Source organism: Bombyx mandarina, chromosome A1 (assembly GCF_030267445.1).
Source record: "Bombyx mandarina strain Sakado chromosome A1, ASM3026744v2".
NCBI classification, from domain to species: domain Eukaryota; kingdom Metazoa; phylum Arthropoda; class Insecta; order Lepidoptera; family Bombycidae; genus Bombyx; species Bombyx mandarina.
The window spans coordinates 14,505,750-14,523,370 of record NC_143234.1 but is presented as its reverse complement, the minus strand read 5'-3'; the positions used below and the strand labels follow the sequence as shown (position 1 = coordinate 14,523,370).

The following is a 17,621-nucleotide window of genomic DNA, read 5'->3' as shown; positions in this document are numbered from 1 at the left end:
GTCGGTTCGGCGCGCATGTGTTCGGCGGAGGCGTTCGCGCTCTTCGTCGACTTACCGCGACAATAATCGTGTTCAATAATAAAATACAGTGAAAGTTTAGTGTTTAGTTTGTGCTATAGTTTTTGTGTAGTGTGTTTCTTGTGTGTTGGATGACTTTGCTCTGTGTACATACAGTGTAAGTTTTTTTTTTTTAACTATATTTTAAAAATCGAAATGCGCCATCTTTGTCGCCTCTCAAGAACTACCTGCGTGTTTCAAAAAGTTTAACTGAAACTCGAAATAAGTAGAACAGTTGTGGGAAAATGTAGTTAATGTTGTTGAAAATAGAATCCGTGAAAAACAATTCATTTTGTTGTTTTTTTTGTTACGTAGCCTCGTTTTATTTATAACCAAATTATTGGCAACAACGAAATACCTCGGCTTTTCACTCGTTTGAATTGAAAACTGATATCATTTGGGGGTATTATTATTGGTGACAATAACAAAATATGTGTCGGTGTCCTCTCAATTGCATCCGGTCATGGCCACCGTTGCCGTGGAATGTAAAATAGACACGTGAAAATATACACAGCTGTAATGCCTTCGTGCCAACTGTCGTATTAATTTATTTATTGCATAGATGGGTGGATGAGCTCACAGACCATCCGATGTTAAGTGGTTACCGGAGCCCATAGACATCTATAACGCAAATGCCGCCACCCACCTTCAGATATGAGCTCTAAGGTCTCAGTACAGTTTCAACGGCTGCCCCACCCTTCAAACCGAAACGCATTATTGCTTCACGGCTGAAATAGGCAGAGTGGTGGTACCTACCCGTGCGGACTCACGAGAGGTCCTACCACCAATAATAAAAGTATCAGAACGTTATAGAACCAATTGTTGTGTTGTTCACCCTACGCCTAATGGGTAACCGGTCACCGTCCTCGCCGAACCCGTCGCTTGCGATGAAGGGCTCGGCGAGTAAATTAACCCATAGACACAGCCCACTGAGTTTCTCGCCGGATCTTCTCAGTGAGTCGCGTTTCCGATCCGGTGGTAGATTTTGCGAAGCACTCCTCTTGCTAGGGTTAGTGTTAGCAACACTCTCGGCTTAAGCCCCGTGAGCTCACCTACTCGCCTGGTTACGCTGACATTCATATTACAGCCTTGAGAGGCTATCAGATTAGGTAGAAAAAAAAAATAACAGAGAGGTTATAAAATAGTTATTGGTTTAATGGTACACAAGATTTATGATCACTTGCATATGAGGGACTCCAGATTGGTCCTTATGTATAATCAATGTTTGGAAATAAATAAATAAACTATTTAAAGTATAGTAGAGGTTGGAACATCTACTAGGCGTGTATTCGACGGACGTGGCAGTAGGTAAAACATAACCTCGTTATGGATTCAAGATTGAATACGTAATTTTAAATTAAATTATTGGTTTATTGTTTCTTTCTCTCCCTACCCTTTTGCCGGTAGCCTGAAGGAGTATTTCAGCTTTACGCGAACGGTATTTTCCTTCTAAACATAAGATGAAGTGCGTGTTTGTCAATAATCTATTGTTCTTGTCTGTGTACCTTAATTGATGGGATACCCCATGTATCATTTAAGATACTGATAGAAAACTATTGTTCGTAGTTCGTTTCCAAATGATTCTTGTGCACCTGAAGCACTATATAATGACAATAAAGAACGGGATATCTATTTAGTCTGGCCATTAATACTGTTACAATTAAAAATAAACAAAATATTACATTTGAATTTGGAATCGGTCATTTTTATATGATTGCTCATTGAGTTTTCTCATTTTGGCGCCAATACATTGTACAATATTTTGCGATATTAAAATGGAGTGGGGTGGTAAAGAGAACCGAATCGCTGTGATTGCCTTACACAAAGTAGGTATGGAGCCAAATGCAATTTTTAAAACTGTCCATACGCTTGGTATTAGTAAAATGTTTGTGTACCGAGCTATTAATAGGTGCAATGAGACCTCCTCTGTTTGTGACAGAAAAAGATCTGGCCGTCCACGTAGTGTTCGTACGAAAAAGGTGGTCAAAGCAGTAAGGGGAAGAATTCGAAGACATCCTGTCCGAAAGCAAAAGATTTTATCTCGGGAGATGAAGATAACACCTAGAACCATGTCGCGTATTTTAAAAGATGACCTAGGACTTGCAGCCTATAAGAGACGTACTGGTCATTTCTTAATTGATTATTTAAAAGAGAATAGGGTGGTAAAATCAAAACAACTACTGAAGCGGTACGCAAAGGGAGGCTATAGAAAAATTTTGTTTGCGGATGAGAAAATTTTTACAATTGAACAACATTTTAACAAACAAAATGACCGTATTTATGCTCAAAGCTCTAAGGAAGCTTCCCAATTAGTCGACAGAGTGCAACGTGGGCACTATCCGACTTCAGTGATGGTTTGGTGGGCTATTAGCTATGAAGGAGTGACTGAGCCATACTTTTGTGAAAAAGGTATCTTCAATAATCAAGAATGGTCCTTCCAGCAAGACTCGGCGCCAGGTCATAAAGCTCGGTCTACGCAGTCTTGGTTGGAAACGAACGTTTCAGACTTCATCAGAGCTGAAGACTGGCCATCGTCTAGTCCCGATCTTAATCCGCTGGATTATGATTTATGGTTAGTTTTAGAGAGTACGGGCTTTCTCTAAACGCCATGATAATTTGGAGTCCCTAAAACAATCCGTACGATTGGCAGTGAAAAATTTTCCCATGGAAAGAGTGCGTGCTTCTATTGATAACTGGCCTCAACGTTTAAAGGACTGTATTGCAGCCAATGGAGACCACTTCGAATAAGTTTTATATATTTTAAATTGTTTTATATTTATGTATTAAACTAACACACTACAAAAGTAATAAATATTATTTGCAATAGATTTTTTTTTGTTTTCCTTTGTAACAGTATTTATGGCAAGACTAGGTATATAGATAGTCTATCCTTGAATAGCAGATTGATTTTGTATTATGTTTTATGATTTGTTCCATTCAAAATATTAATGTTATTTGTAAAGTCAATACATTTCTCTCAATATTTAGCATTCCGTATACAAGCCGACGATAACAAGTTAAAAATAATTTGTGTACACCTAATAGCTAAAGCAGCAGTAATGTTCTATTGTTTAAAAGATATTGGTGTCAAGGTCTGCGTTAACCTATTTAAATTTTTCTTGGATCACGTGTCAGACGCAAATAATGCGTCGTACAAAAACGTAATGGCAGATGGTACGTGAACTTTGAGATTGGTTATATGAAATTTCTGATATATTTTTTATGGTTCTTTATTTGGTCGATAAGCTGACGCTTCAAATATTGCTAAGTGGTTATTACGGCTACCAAAAAGCGAATGCAACGTCAACTTTGAAGCAGTCAATAATATTGCATCGTCTTTTATCCTTCCTCACATCAATTATCAAAGAATATTCGTTTGATGTGATCCCGGTGACGCGGTCTTATAATATAATAACACATTTTATCACCAGTAAAATTAGAAATAAAATTAATACATACGAGTACCTATATATGTATAAATCATGATCTCATATCAAATTAACTTGGTCAATGGTTGAAAATGATTGATGTCACGATTGTCACATTGATTAAGATTGATTTGAAAAATACCATTCTCAGACATCATACTGTTTATTTTTAGAACTAGTAACGAGGGTATCATATTCAGTGTTGAAAAATTCCTCTGGAAATATACGTATTTTATACGAAAAAATTAACATGTTAACTAACCAAGAGATAAAAGATGAAATCCTGAATTATTATTGTATAAGTATGTTTTTATAAGGGCTGTCTTATCTTTTAACCAAGCACGTCTTCGCGGCAGAAATAAGCAGCATGTTGGTATTTAACCAGACTAGCTATAAAATGCGCTCTGCAACCAGGAACATCGTAAATTGATATTATAGGATCATTTATAGGTTTGATTTTTATAACACCTTTCCACCGTCCTTCATCGTGAAAGTTATTCGTGAACACATGCTGGGTACATTTTTCTTTAGAAAAAATTGGTATCTATCTGACTGCGGAGTTTAATCACCGACGCAGTCACATCGCTTGATACCAGATGACTTATCCTTTAGAGTACGGCGACTTAGATTTCTGAATTTTAAACCAAGAAAAACAAAGAAAAGGAATCTATTTAGTGCTAATTAATTTTAAAAAGGAATAAACAGTCACCCTTTCTGGTTGAGAAATGTTCAGTTTTATGATGACCTAATTATGCAGGTACTTAATCCACCTGAGATATAAAAGCGGCGATAAGAATCGTTCAAATCAAACATTTGTTTAAGTTAGAAGTCAGCAGATGAATGCCCAAATGTTAATTATGGTATGGATATAATTTTGAATGCCTTCATTCACTCTGCATTGAACAGTCAAATGCCCTCCTCAACATTTTTTTACAGCTTAGATTGGTGGACGAGCTCACAGCCCACCTGGTGTTAAGTGGTTACTGGAGCCCATAGACATCTACGATAGACATCTATCAACGCAAATGCGCCACCCACCGTGAGATATAAGTTCTAAGGTCTCAGTATAGTTACAACGGCTGCCCCACCCTTCACGGCTGAAATAGACAGGGCGGTGGTACCTACCCGTGCGGACTCACAAGAGGTCCTACCAACAGTACCTAATATCCAGTGGTACCATTTATAGTGCCTGTAAACTATATAGAAGTTGATGCCATTATCGATTCGTTCTTGTTCTTATCCAAGGCTTCAGGAATATCTTACTATTAAAGTGTAAACCTTTTAATTAAAAATAATGATAAAAAAAATCCAGTATGATTTATTAATTTGTGTAGTATTAAGCAATTTCCTTTTTTCCACACATTTCGATATATGTATACTAATGCGAACTAGCGTCCGGGAACCGTCAATATGAGGATTTAGCGCAATTTTCCTTTAAACAAATTTCTAATAGTCGAGTGGCGTGATTTGAGCAAAGGGAAGTTGCATTCGATAAATTAAGAATTAGATGGTTGATGTGGTTTAAAATTGCAAAGGTTCGGGAGTTTGATGCTCGAAGTTAAATGAGTAGAAGAGAAACGCTTAGACAAAAGATAATATGATGTTAAGCGAGTGTATGAAGAATTTGAAAACTTAAATTTTAACACAGCTCCAGGCTTGTCCAATCGATATGACTAATGTCAGGGTCACAGCCAAAATCCGAACGTTTGAACCAAAAGTTATTTTCGCCGTCGCGAATGTTTTCATCATTGACACTTTTGTATGCTTCCACAGAAATAAGCGAGTGACGGATGTTTGGCACGTATCCAACGGGACCAATCGTGTATTTCAGCTAGTTGAAAACACGCTTCGCTCACTACGACGGAATTTTGTTTTGTTTTCTTATTGCGTGTTTTTTTTCTTCCTATTCGCTGGTAGTCTAACGGGCTATTCCAACTTCTCGCGTTTCTTGTAGTTTGATATTCTAGCTTCTTTTAGTCGAGATGTTGCAAAAGGTACTTGAATATTTAAAAAAACAATATCCTTGAAGATCCTAATATTTGATCTACCATCTAAGTAATTGTTATTTTTGGTTCGATTAACAGTGACTGTTTTCTCCTATTTTATAAGTTTTGTTTGGCTTAATAAAGCCTAGCAATAGCTAGTTGCTATTGCTCGACTTCATTTCTCAGGGTAGATGGCATTACGTCAATGGGCTACAATAACTACTAACATCAGGCCATGAGGTTATTAAACTATTCTAATATACAATGTTATAAAGTTTTACCAATGAACGCACGATTTCTCTATGGAACAATGTAGTTTAAAAAACAACTTCCATCGGATAAGATGCCGAGTAAAACATCCCATCTATCACCTTGACAATTCGTTTATTTGTTCAAAGAACATCCCATAACGTTACGAAATAAGGGTTTTTCTCAGTCATCGGCTGTTTTTATCCGATACAATAGAATCTATTTATATATATCCTAGTATATTTGTTGATGCTTACGACACAACTCCATGTGCTTTGCCCAGATGTGAGATGTGCCTTAGAACTAATTGATAACTATGTGTTTGTAAACATATGGTTTTAAACTCGCTGCTAAATAGGTAACTCGGCCATCAAATTGTATGTAGTATGTATTCGTAAAGATAGATATTAAGAAATTGAAATGCCTTGAGAAATAGAACAGTGATTCTATATGATGTTTGTTTAGTTTATCGTATGAAATTAAACGATAGAAAAACTATCTTGAAAATATAGTTATGAATTTTGGAATTACGATTTTCTACGCAAAACCGATTTCTTGAGAACATTATTTGTGTTTTTTTATTATAGATTTGTTCCGTACTATTAGAATTTATAGTTGTTATACTAGCAACATCAGGTTTCAATATACGACTTATATAAAGTTTTTTTTTAATATGTGGACGATGTCGAAGGTTATAGAGGAAGAGGTAGACCTAAGAAGAAATGGATGGATTGCGTGAGAGACGATATGTATAGGAAAGGAGTGAGCGAAGAGATGGTATATGATAGAGGAGTATGGAAGGAGAGAACATGTTGCATCGACCCTAGGTGACTGGGAGAAGGGCAGGAGAATGATTATGTGTGGAAAAGCTCACAGTCCACCTGGTGTTAAGTGGTAATTGGAGCCCATTGACATCTACAACGTAAATGCGCTACCTATCTTGAGATTTAAGTTCTAAGGTCTCAGTATAGTTACAACGGCTGCCCCACCCTTCAAACCGAAACGGATTATTGCTTCACGGCAGAAATAGACAGGGTGGTGGTACCTACCCATGCGGACTCACAAGAGGTTTGGAAGGACTCACAAGGATCGTTTGGAACCTCTGGGTCTGCGGAGGGACTTCGGTTCTCTCTGTATTTTATACCGTATGTTCCATGGGGAGTGCTCTGAGGAATTGTTCGAGATGATACCGGCATCTCGTTTTTACCATCGCACCGCCCGCCATCGGAGTAGAGTTCATCCGTACTACCTGGAGCCACTGCGGTCATCCACAGTGCGTTTCCAGAGATCTTTTTTGCCACGTACCATCCGGCTATGGAATGAGCTCCCCTCCACGGTGTTTCCCGAGCGCTATGACATGTCCTTCTTCAAACGAGGCTTGTGGAGAGTATTAAGCGGTAGGCAGCGGCTTGGCTCTGCCCCTGGCATTGCTGAAGTCCATGGGCAACGGTAACCACTCACCATCAGGTGGGTCGTATGCTCGACTACCGACAAGGGCAATAAAAAAAAAAAAAGGTAGAAGAAAATAGAAATTAATAAAAATAGTATAGTAATTTATAGAAGTAGTATTGTAATGGAAATTGAACAAAAAACTATATATTACTTTTCCCAATACTAATGACGTGCTAATTTACCTGCGTCTTTGTAGTGTTTATTTAAAACTCAATCTACACCAAGTCACTCAATAAGGCCGCAGGCACATACGCTATTCAAAGTGATATCCCGCCTAATGTATTCCGTATACACTTTATCAAATCAAACACTCCCAATCGGTCACGGCTAACATATCCTCGTCTCCCTAACAAATTAACGCAAGCATGGCGCCTCTTTAACATACGTCGTCTTGACCTGTTCGCTCTCTGTGTCCGATTTAAACTCGGGCCCTTTGATGTATTTTGTCTTCGGGGAAATTTCATGTCTTTGTAATTTGTTTATGGGTAATTAAATTTTTTATGAGCGAGAATGCTTTGTAAGGATTATTACGTCTCTTGAACAGTTCCTTTTGGTAAATTTATGATTGAGTGATTGAAATTGGTGTTACAACTAATATAGCGTACTATTACATATTGCTCAAAGAAAATAATTAGAAGTCGTCGTGGCCTAAAGGATAAGACGTCCGTTGCATTCGTATCGAGCGATGCACCGGTGTTCGAATCCCGCAGGCGGGTACCAATTTTTCTAATGAAATACGTACTTAACAAATGTTCACGATTGACTTCCACGGTGAAGGAATAACATTGTGTAATAAAAATCAAACCCGCAAAATTATAATTTGCGTAATTGCTGGTGGTAGGACCTCTTGTGAGTCCGCACGGGTAGGTACCACCGCCCCGCCTATTTCTGCCGTGAAGCAGTAATGCGTTTCGGTTTGAAGGGTGGGGCAGCCGTTGTGACAATACTGAGACCTTAGAACTATATCTCAAGGTGTGTGGCGCATTTCCGTTGTAGATGTCTATGGGCTCCAGTAACCACTTAACACCAGGTGGGCTGTGAGCTCGTCCAAACATCTAAGCATTAAAAAAAAAATATCCATACTTACATGAGTAATCAAAGATAGCTAAGTACAACTTTCTCTTCTGTTCGTCAATCTGCCAATCATTTCTGTTGTTGTTTACTAGCTATTAAGGAGTTTTAGTGACATCAATAAAACAAATTAAAATTGTCAGTTTTTCTATTCTCAAATGTTAATAAAACATAACAAAAAAGAGAACGTAATACATAAAATGAAACTAAATCTTAGGCTGCCGATTATTATGATAATCTAAATAAATATGATGTGAATTTCGATCAACGGTATTAAACTTTATTTATTTATAACTAACTGATTTGCAAACGACCAAAATCGAAACATTGATGCGATAATAAAAAAAAAGCAACTCGTAATTTGAAAAAAAAAAATTTTTTTATTTCCGTACAAAAAAAGTAACACACTAATTATTGCAAATGCGATTTCCACAATTGCGTTATAATCGTGAATTCGAATGAATTGTATACGGGAAATAAGTTCGCACGATACACCACGTTGTATTTTAGTAATATTGCGTAAACGAGTTGGCGTTTCCAACGGAAGATCTCTTATCTGTTACTTTACGACAAATATTACAATTCTACATAAGAATGCGTATTTTTATTAACAACTAGCTGATCCGGCAGACTTCGTAGTGCCTCAATCGATAAATAAAAGATCTAAGCTTTTGTATAAAATAAACTTAAAACAAACAAAAGTAATCCGTCCGACGGGGGACACATAAAAGGGAAAACAAAATTGTTATTTTTATTTAATTCCGATCATTTTCATATTTATCTACCTTTTAAACCTTCTCTGGACTTCCACAAATAATTCAAGACCAAAATTATTAGCCAAATCGGTCCAGCCGTTCTCGAGTTTTAGCGAGACTAACGAACAGCAATTCATTTTTATATATTAGATAGATATCTAAAGAATAATTAAACAATTCAAAATTACTCATCACTAGTGCAATCCGGTGGTGATGCTCCGTCGTAACTAACGCTAATCGTATTAAAAAAAAAAGATATATTTCCCAGCTCCAGGTAGCAACACTTTTTTTCTTTTAAAAATAATTATCTTGAAGTTCCTGAATCAGAAAACTAAAAGGGAAACTCGACATGTGCAGTCTAAACTTTAAAAAAATCTATGTTAAATAATAAAAATAATACCAAAAATTAAACATCTGCAGTTTTAATAATAAACAAGCAGTCGAACATACAGCAATTAGACGATTTGTAAACACGAGATATAGGCCAGCATTCTCCGCTAAGAACTGGGGCGCATTAGCGAACGAAACACGCGAGCGATGAAACGATATGCGTTACAACATTACGTGTTAAAATAAATCCATCTATAATTATGGAAGCTTCAGTTAGACATATGTATGTTCGGTGATCTGCAAAATCTGTATATTTCCTTTACTAATATTCAATACGTAATTGTATTTTTTATTTAAATCCGAAATATCTGTAATTTTTATAAACTATACGATGGATATATATATATATATATTAATACGTGAAACAAAAACTTTGTACCCCTTTTTACGAAAATTGCGTGGACGGAGGAGTATGAAATTTCCCACACTTATCTATACCAATATTATAAAGAGGAAAGATTTGTTTGTTTGTTTGTTTCGAATAGGCTCCGAAACTACTGGACCGATTTGAAAAAATCTTTTTCCATTAGAAGCCGACATTGTCCCTGATGAACATAGGCTACTTTTTTTATATATATTTTTTATTTTTTTGTTGGTTTCATGTGTGTTTTTATGTTTCCGAAGCGAAGCGAGGGCGGGTCGCTAGTAGATAATATAGAGAAGGAGTGCAGAATGTTAATATATTTTTTAAATTATGCCTAAAAATACATTAAATCAATAAATAAAAACATTACACACACTACCGCGTATTTGACGCACACACGCATGCATCCTATTTATTTATTGTCAAACTTTTGTTCTTGAGGTCTGTGGTCAAAGTGAGAATAGGTTAATATTGTTTATATTTAATATTATTTGTCTATAGTGTAGTCTTGCCGAAATCTGTGATTATAGAAATATAATAATAGTCTTTGACAATAGAACTGATAATAGAATATCAATGTTTAAACTTATAATTTCAATTAGTTATAGTCGAATTTCGACTACTGCGGGACTACTAGTTTTTGTAAAATTATGGTGAACTGTAATGTGAAGGTAATAAATAGTTAAGCGCAGATAACAATAAAACCGTATTCGCAAGCTATAACGTTCAGGAAACGCTTTAACGTAGAAAATTGTCCATTCAGTGACCGGCTGCAGCCAATTTACTCCTCATCCAAGGCTCATATTGAATTACTTGGACCACTTGGGCCACGAGAGATGGTTCAATTCACAAGTTTCGATTTTTCTCTCATAGATTAGATACGGTTGCATCGATGACGATGGTGTATTAACGAAAAGGCTATCCGTTGAGGGTCTTTGGTAATTCAGTTTAGTAAAAGATAATCGTATATGTTAAAAAACATGATGACCTTCTGATTTTTTTTATTGCTCAGACGGTTGGACGAGCTCACGGCCCACCTGGTGTTGAGTGGTTACCGGAGCCCATAGACATCTACAACGTAAATGCCGCCGGCCACTTTGAGACATGAGTTCTAAGGTCTCACTTGTAAAAGTACAACGGCTGCCCCGCCTTTCAAACCGAAAGGCATTACTGCCGCACTGCAAAAATAGGCGGGGCGGTGGTACCTACCCATGCGGACACACAAGACGTCCTACCACCAGCAATTACACAAAGTATAATTTTGCGGGTCTCATTTTTATCTATCCGTGCGGACTCAAAAGACCTAACCAAGTCCTATCATCAGTAAACTATCTTAAAATATAAAGTAAGGTCGTTAGTTAATCACAAAACCCCAAGCTTAATTGACTAAGGAATAAATAAAAAACAAGACTATCGAGCTACACTCATAATCGCTGTTGCTACACGTTGTTATTTCGTAACATGGACCAGGCTTCAAACTTATCCCGTTGCCTTACAAATTCTCTATTACTCAATTGTGGGCACTTATCTCGCTCCTCCGTTGTCAACGAGATGAGACCGTAATAGAAAACAGTTTGCGGGTCGTATTCCTAATTTAATTATTTTGATAATTTAACGAACGAATAGTGAGTTTGGCAGGACCGAAAATAATACTCTTAGCTCAGTAAGAGGGTTTAGTAGGCTCATAGTGAATTGTTAAAAGTGGTATGGACACCATATACATTCAGGACAGTAGTGCAATGTGGATTTAATCAATCTGAGATATTTATGTATAAGAAAACATTAGATAATTACTGATCTGATCAGCTATGGAAACACATCGCTTACTCCAAATTCAAATGCACCTCAGCTTAAATTTACCATCATCCTAACATCGGCCTAACAGCTATATATCTTACAGCCCACCCCTCCCAAGAAGCCTCCGCGGAGGAACCTGTCAGTGTCCCCCACTCATGCTAACTCCCCTTCATCTGGATACAGCTATGAGCTCAGGCCGCATGCCAGGAGCCAGGATGATTTGGACGATATACAGGTACCGGAAGAGTAACGCTGGAATCATAAGCTATCATGTATCATTTATCGCTTTTTTTTTTGGTTCTCATAAAGATCTTTATGTTCTTATTTTATGTGTTTCTTTAAAGGTTTAGTCCAGGTTTTAAGTAGAATTGAGGTCTTGCAACAAACATGCCATGACAAAGTACTGCATTACAATATCGTTTATTTCTAGCGAAATCGAAAACGCATCGTTCCATTAATTATTGATTTTTTTCTCGTTTGTTACAGGGTGGAAAAAATTACCTGAGACTCGGTCGATCTGTTGATCATTACGTCGACAGTAAGCTCTCTTATTCCGAATATGAGGAGAACCACAATTCGCTTCGAGTGGTTCCTGTGCCGACTCCTAGACCTAGCTTGAAGCAGCGGCCCCAACCCGTCGCCATTACGGCAATGTACGAAAATGTCGTCATAAAAGAGCAGAATCCACGGAGGAAATTGAGGAGAAGCTTCGGTCCTAACGAGTTCGACAGAAGCGAGATGAGCCGAGTGAGGAAATACTCGAACCAGGAGAGGAGTTCCTTAGAGAGTCTGCTCGACGAACAATCGCTGAACAGTCCGAGCGACTGCGAGCGTTATTGCGACGGGCAGAAGGTCGGTGTTCCTTCGTCACCGACTCACTACGAACAGCCGCCCACTCCAGATCATCCTCCGCCTTCGGCAAGGCAGGCGGAGAACAGTATTCACGAGAAAATTCGACCTTTGAGTCAGGTCAGTCCTGATTGACTTTGATGTTGTAGAACATATCATAATAAGCTTGGCTTTGTAATGTAGTACGTATAGTAAAATAGTGATATTTGTAATATTTTGAAACACAAAAATAATTATTGTTTCTATTCATTTATACACCCCAGCCATACATTTGGTTCAAGCTGCGATCGATAAATAATTGTTTTGAATGTACACACATTATTTCGAGGGTTGAAAGGCTTAAGTGACATTTTTGCAACTTTACAGGAAAGCTCAAAATTTTGAAAAAATATCATAGCAAAGAACTTCTTCAGCTATTTGAATGTTGTAAACTTAACTGAAGCTCAATTAAACACATCGGACTGTTGATGCTGATACCAACTAAGATGCACTTTTATTACAAAGATAAATGTCGCGTTTTAAGCGAAATGTCCAACCAAACCAGCTTTACATCCTTCGATTTATCAAATATCGATTATTTTTATTTCGATCTCTATCAGAGTTACTTGTTTTATTGATTTTTTATATCTCAATCGCTGTTTGAATCAAATAGTTGTTGTTTGAGTTGATTTCACGTATTTTATGTTAATAACACGATTAATAGCCGTAACAACTCACGTCCAGAATGCGAAATAACACAATTAAACCCTAATATGTATTTAATCACTTCTACTTGCACGAGCATGATTGTTTTCCTTTATATTCATAAATTTATGAGTTTCATTTTTATTTTATTTTTTCGAAACATTTCAGCTAATAATGGAGGTTGTAGAAGAGATAAGAATTAGAAAAAAGTCTGAAGGCGTAGTCGCAAAGAGTTGATATAGTTTTAAAATCATTTAAAACTTAACAACATTTGAATTACTCGTGTATATTGTTCGTATTTATAATGGTGCTTTTAATTTTTTAGTAGACGAAATAGATTTTAGTTGTGTAAATAGGAATTTATATATATACATCGTTTTAGATTCGAATTTTATATTCGTTAGGGTGCTAAGTGATTTTGTTTTGTGTTGAAATTGTTATTGTTCAAGAAACTACATTTCGCCAGAAATATGGAAATAAATGTTTATTCACGATTGAAAGTAAAAAATGAATAACAATTTGAACGCAAATCTTTTTAAATAGTTTTCAGATCTTCTATCCTATTCACTAGCTGAATGAAGTAGATTGATCTTCTAGATGAAATATCTGTTGAGTGATAATAAATTTGGAATTTATTTACAACGAAATCGTTTATCAAACTTTCAAACAACGAGACGATGCGAGAGGCCTGCAATTATTATTTAATTAAAAAAACACTTAAATAAACTTCGAATATTTTTCTTTTCCAAAATTTTCAAACAATACTAATATATTAAACGTTATTTTTTATATAATCAAAAAAGTACATAATACAATACAGTATGGCCACTAAAAATAATTATAATCTTTAGTGCTAAGGTCTTGCTATGTTTTTTTTAAATTAATGGCACACTGATAACATCTAGGGCTGTAAAAAGTCTATAGATAAATTCTATAGTACAATTACACAGACCTTCTTCGGTCCTATTGAGTTTAATCCAAAATACACTATAGACTTTTGTTGGCTCTATTAAGTTCAAAGCTATGCATTTGCAGTTACCGATTTTGTTTTAATCGATTTGAATGAAAACGATTTCATGAAAAAATAAATTATTTATCGTTACGTGATTATTTTTACCGACATGACAGTATCGTTTGCATTTAGCGTATGTTTTTAATCTGCAAATTTAAATGTTATAATTATATGTTTCCTTAAATAATTTAAACATATTTGATTTTAATTTTTATAGACTTTTGGATATTTAATGGGTTGTGATAGATTTTATTCCATTTATTTTTTCTTTTTCTAAATCAAGTTTATTTGAATGTGTTGTCGAATTTATATAAAAAGAAAATAGTTTTGTCACTATTTTGGAGCTATGAAAATATTATGATTTTGCTTTGCTACTTTTTTTTATGATTACTTTATTGTACCTATTTTATATTTTTAAGAGAAAACAATCGTTATCAAATTTCATTTAAATACAGTATATATTAATGACAGTATAATAATAATCACAATGAATTAAATAGACGAATCTTAGGTCTCACCACTAATTTAGAAGTATTTATTATTATGTTTTTTTTTTATGTTTATTCATTCATTTATTTAGATCCATACTTTTAAGTTTCGTTGTATTGTTTAAATTAGCTTTATCATTTAGTTAACGCAATAAATTACTTTATAATGATTTATTTTTATTTTTAATTTGCTTCACCCAGTTTTGTAGAAAATGCACCGAGTTTTGTATTCAAGGCACTTCACGATAATGCGGAGTCAGTTCGAAGTGAAAAATGTATTTGCATACATCGACGGATGAAAGCGGAAATGTCGTAACTTGAATTTTGAGGTTAATCATTTTGTACCATATTATATTACTAGGGACCCGCCCTCGCTTCGCTTCGGAAACTGTAATTTATTATTGATTTCTCCACTACTTAATGGGTGTCATTAAACATATAAACCTTCCTCTTCAATCGCTCTATCTATTAAAAAAAACCGCATCAAAATCCGTTGCGTAGTTTTAAAGATTTAAGCATAGAGACAAAGAAAGCGACTTCGTTTTATCCTATGTAGTGATACATAATTAATTATAAGGCTCTGGAGTAAAGTTGGGTTTTTCAAATTACGACAATTCCGCTTCCTTCCGTCGATATGTAGTACCGAGCTCGATCGATTGGTAGCCGATCTATTTTACTAAACTTCGAATATAATCTACAATCACACAACAATCGAAATTCGACCTTAACGACAGACATCTCAAGGATTAGATCTATTTCTAGGATCTATTCTAATTCTAAGATTTACTTCTATTGAACACAAAAGTAAACGTCATAGAATATAAAACTGAGATTTTAAAAATTTCTTCATTGATAGCTCAACAATATTACAAATAATCAATAAAAAATAAACAAAACAATTAATTGTGATAAACTGCTAATAGAACGTATTGGGCGTCCGCACGGGTAAGTACCGCGGCTCTGGCTAGTTCTGCCGCAAAGCAATCATGCTCTTCGCTTTGAAGTGCGAGTCGAGCTTAAGTCGTCGTGGCCTAAAGGATGTCCTATCCTGTCCGGTGCATTCGTATGTAGCGACGCATCGATGTTCGAATCCCGCCGGCAGGTATCAATTTTTTAAATGAAATATGTACTTAACAAATGTTCACGATTGACTTCCGCGGTGAAGGAATAACATCGTGTAATAAAAATCAAACCCGCAAAATTATACTTTGTGTAATTACTGGTGGTAGGACGTTTTGTGTGTCCTCACGAATATGTACCACCGCCCTGCCTATTGCTGCCGTGAAGTAGTAATGCGTTTCGGTTTGAAGGGCGGGGCAGCCGTTGTATTATTAAAAGTACAACAGACCTTACAACTCTGTTTCAAGGTAGGTGGCGGCATTTACTTTGCAGATGTCTATGGGCTCGAGTAACTACTTAACACCAGGTGGGCCGTAAGCTGGTCCACCCATCTAAGCCATAAAAAAACTATAAAAATGGTATAACGCACGTTATATAACGGTAAGCAGCGGGTTGGTCCTGCCCCTGGGTAGGTATTACTGACATCGATGAGGATAGGTAACTACTCAGCATCAGGTAGGCCGTATGCTCGTCTGCCTACAAGGGCAATATTTTATATATTATATTTTTTTTTTTATGAATTGTCAAACATTTTTATTTATTACAAAAGCGCCTGATAAACTATTGATAATTGTAGTAAGCCGTTCGTTCTGTCGCCTGATGAAAACTAAAACGCAATATTCCGTGCTGGTTATTTAGAGGCGGTTGGTAAGTATATTTTTTACCTTGCAGCTTAACTTGCCGCTTTTGCTGCGAAACAGCAGTGAACAAAACGCGATTTTGATTCGAGCGTGGGTCAAAGTAGTAGTTTTTTAATCTTCAGTGCCACGAATTCACATTCAGCCATAAATTTGAAACATTCGAATTTTACTGTGCCCTGTCTCTTTCACATGCATATAAAAAAGCGAGTGAAAAAAACAAACCCCTTCGAAATTCGATTTTGGAATTCGACCTCAAAGAAAACACGTTCGGAAACGCGTAATACCCTAAAATTTCAAGATATTTGTAAAAAGAAATGACATTTTTTTTTAATAGTTATTTCAATCTATTCCTGATCATTTCTATTTCTCCTAAGTAATATGTGTTTTCACTGCTGAGGTGAAAAGCTATGTGTGCTACACGAGAGCAAAGCTTTTTGCATCTCGTGCTGTTGAGTCCCTCACTACGCTCAGGATTCTAACTTTGAATCACTTGCTACGCTCGTGAATCAATCATAGCATCCTTCGCTTGCTCGGGACTCAAAATCAGCACTCGAAACAAAAACAAACCTTTTTTTAACAACAAATAACTATTTTTTGCGCTAACAACAACAGCTTCAAAACGAAACGTGATTGTACGAGTAGTACAATGCCAGAAATATTTTCATTAGTAACATTCGCGCACGTTGTAATTCAATAAATAATGTTTATATATTCGATGTATGTAAAATAAATAGCAGTAGGCTATCCGGTTTTTGTATTCAACAATACTGATGCCTTTGAGTGACAGTATTGCCCAAAACACGTCACGGATCCTCCCGATCCACTAACGGTGCTTTTAGGTACCCCGAGCACCGATCATCGTTCTCATCGAATCCGACACTTGCGACGAAGGGCTCGGCGAGTAAATTAACCTACAGGCACAGACAGAGCCCACTGAGTTTCTCGCCGGATCTTTTCAGTGGGTCGCGTTTCCGATCTGGTATTGGATTCTGCGAAGCACGGCTCTTGCTAGGGCTCGAGTTAGCAACAACGTCAGGCTTGAGCCCCGTGAGCTCACCTAATCGCCCGGTGACGCTAATATGGTCTCTTAAGACCATCAGCTTAGGTAGGAAAAAAAGTACCGGCATTTCTTCAAAATCACGCGAAGAGGCATGTGGATCATATTCACTACCAAGTCATGTCAAGTCCCGTGTACCACACATTATAGCGCTGTGACATGTTCTTCTTCAAACGATTCGTTAAAATAGCTCCAATTGGCAACAGCGCCACAGCTATTTTCT

The 17,621-nt window shown here is 36.5% G+C and overlaps 1 protein-coding gene across 2 annotated transcripts in view; it reads left to right on the top strand.

The window, feature by feature from the left end:
* Positions 1–17,621, top strand: part of LOC114253403 (uncharacterized) — a 171,324-nt gene that overhangs the window by 47,158 nt on the left and 106,545 nt on the right. Inside the window, exons 9-10 of one of the 2 annotated variants that reach the window (XM_028188275.2) lie at positions 11,652–11,783; positions 12,035–12,517. In XM_028188275.2, coding sequence (XP_028044076.2) covers positions 11,652–11,783; positions 12,035–12,517 — 615 coding nt within the window. The remainder of the gene's footprint in view (positions 1–11,651; positions 11,784–12,034; positions 12,518–17,621) is intronic. The other variant, XM_028188283.2, reaches the window with a different exon arrangement.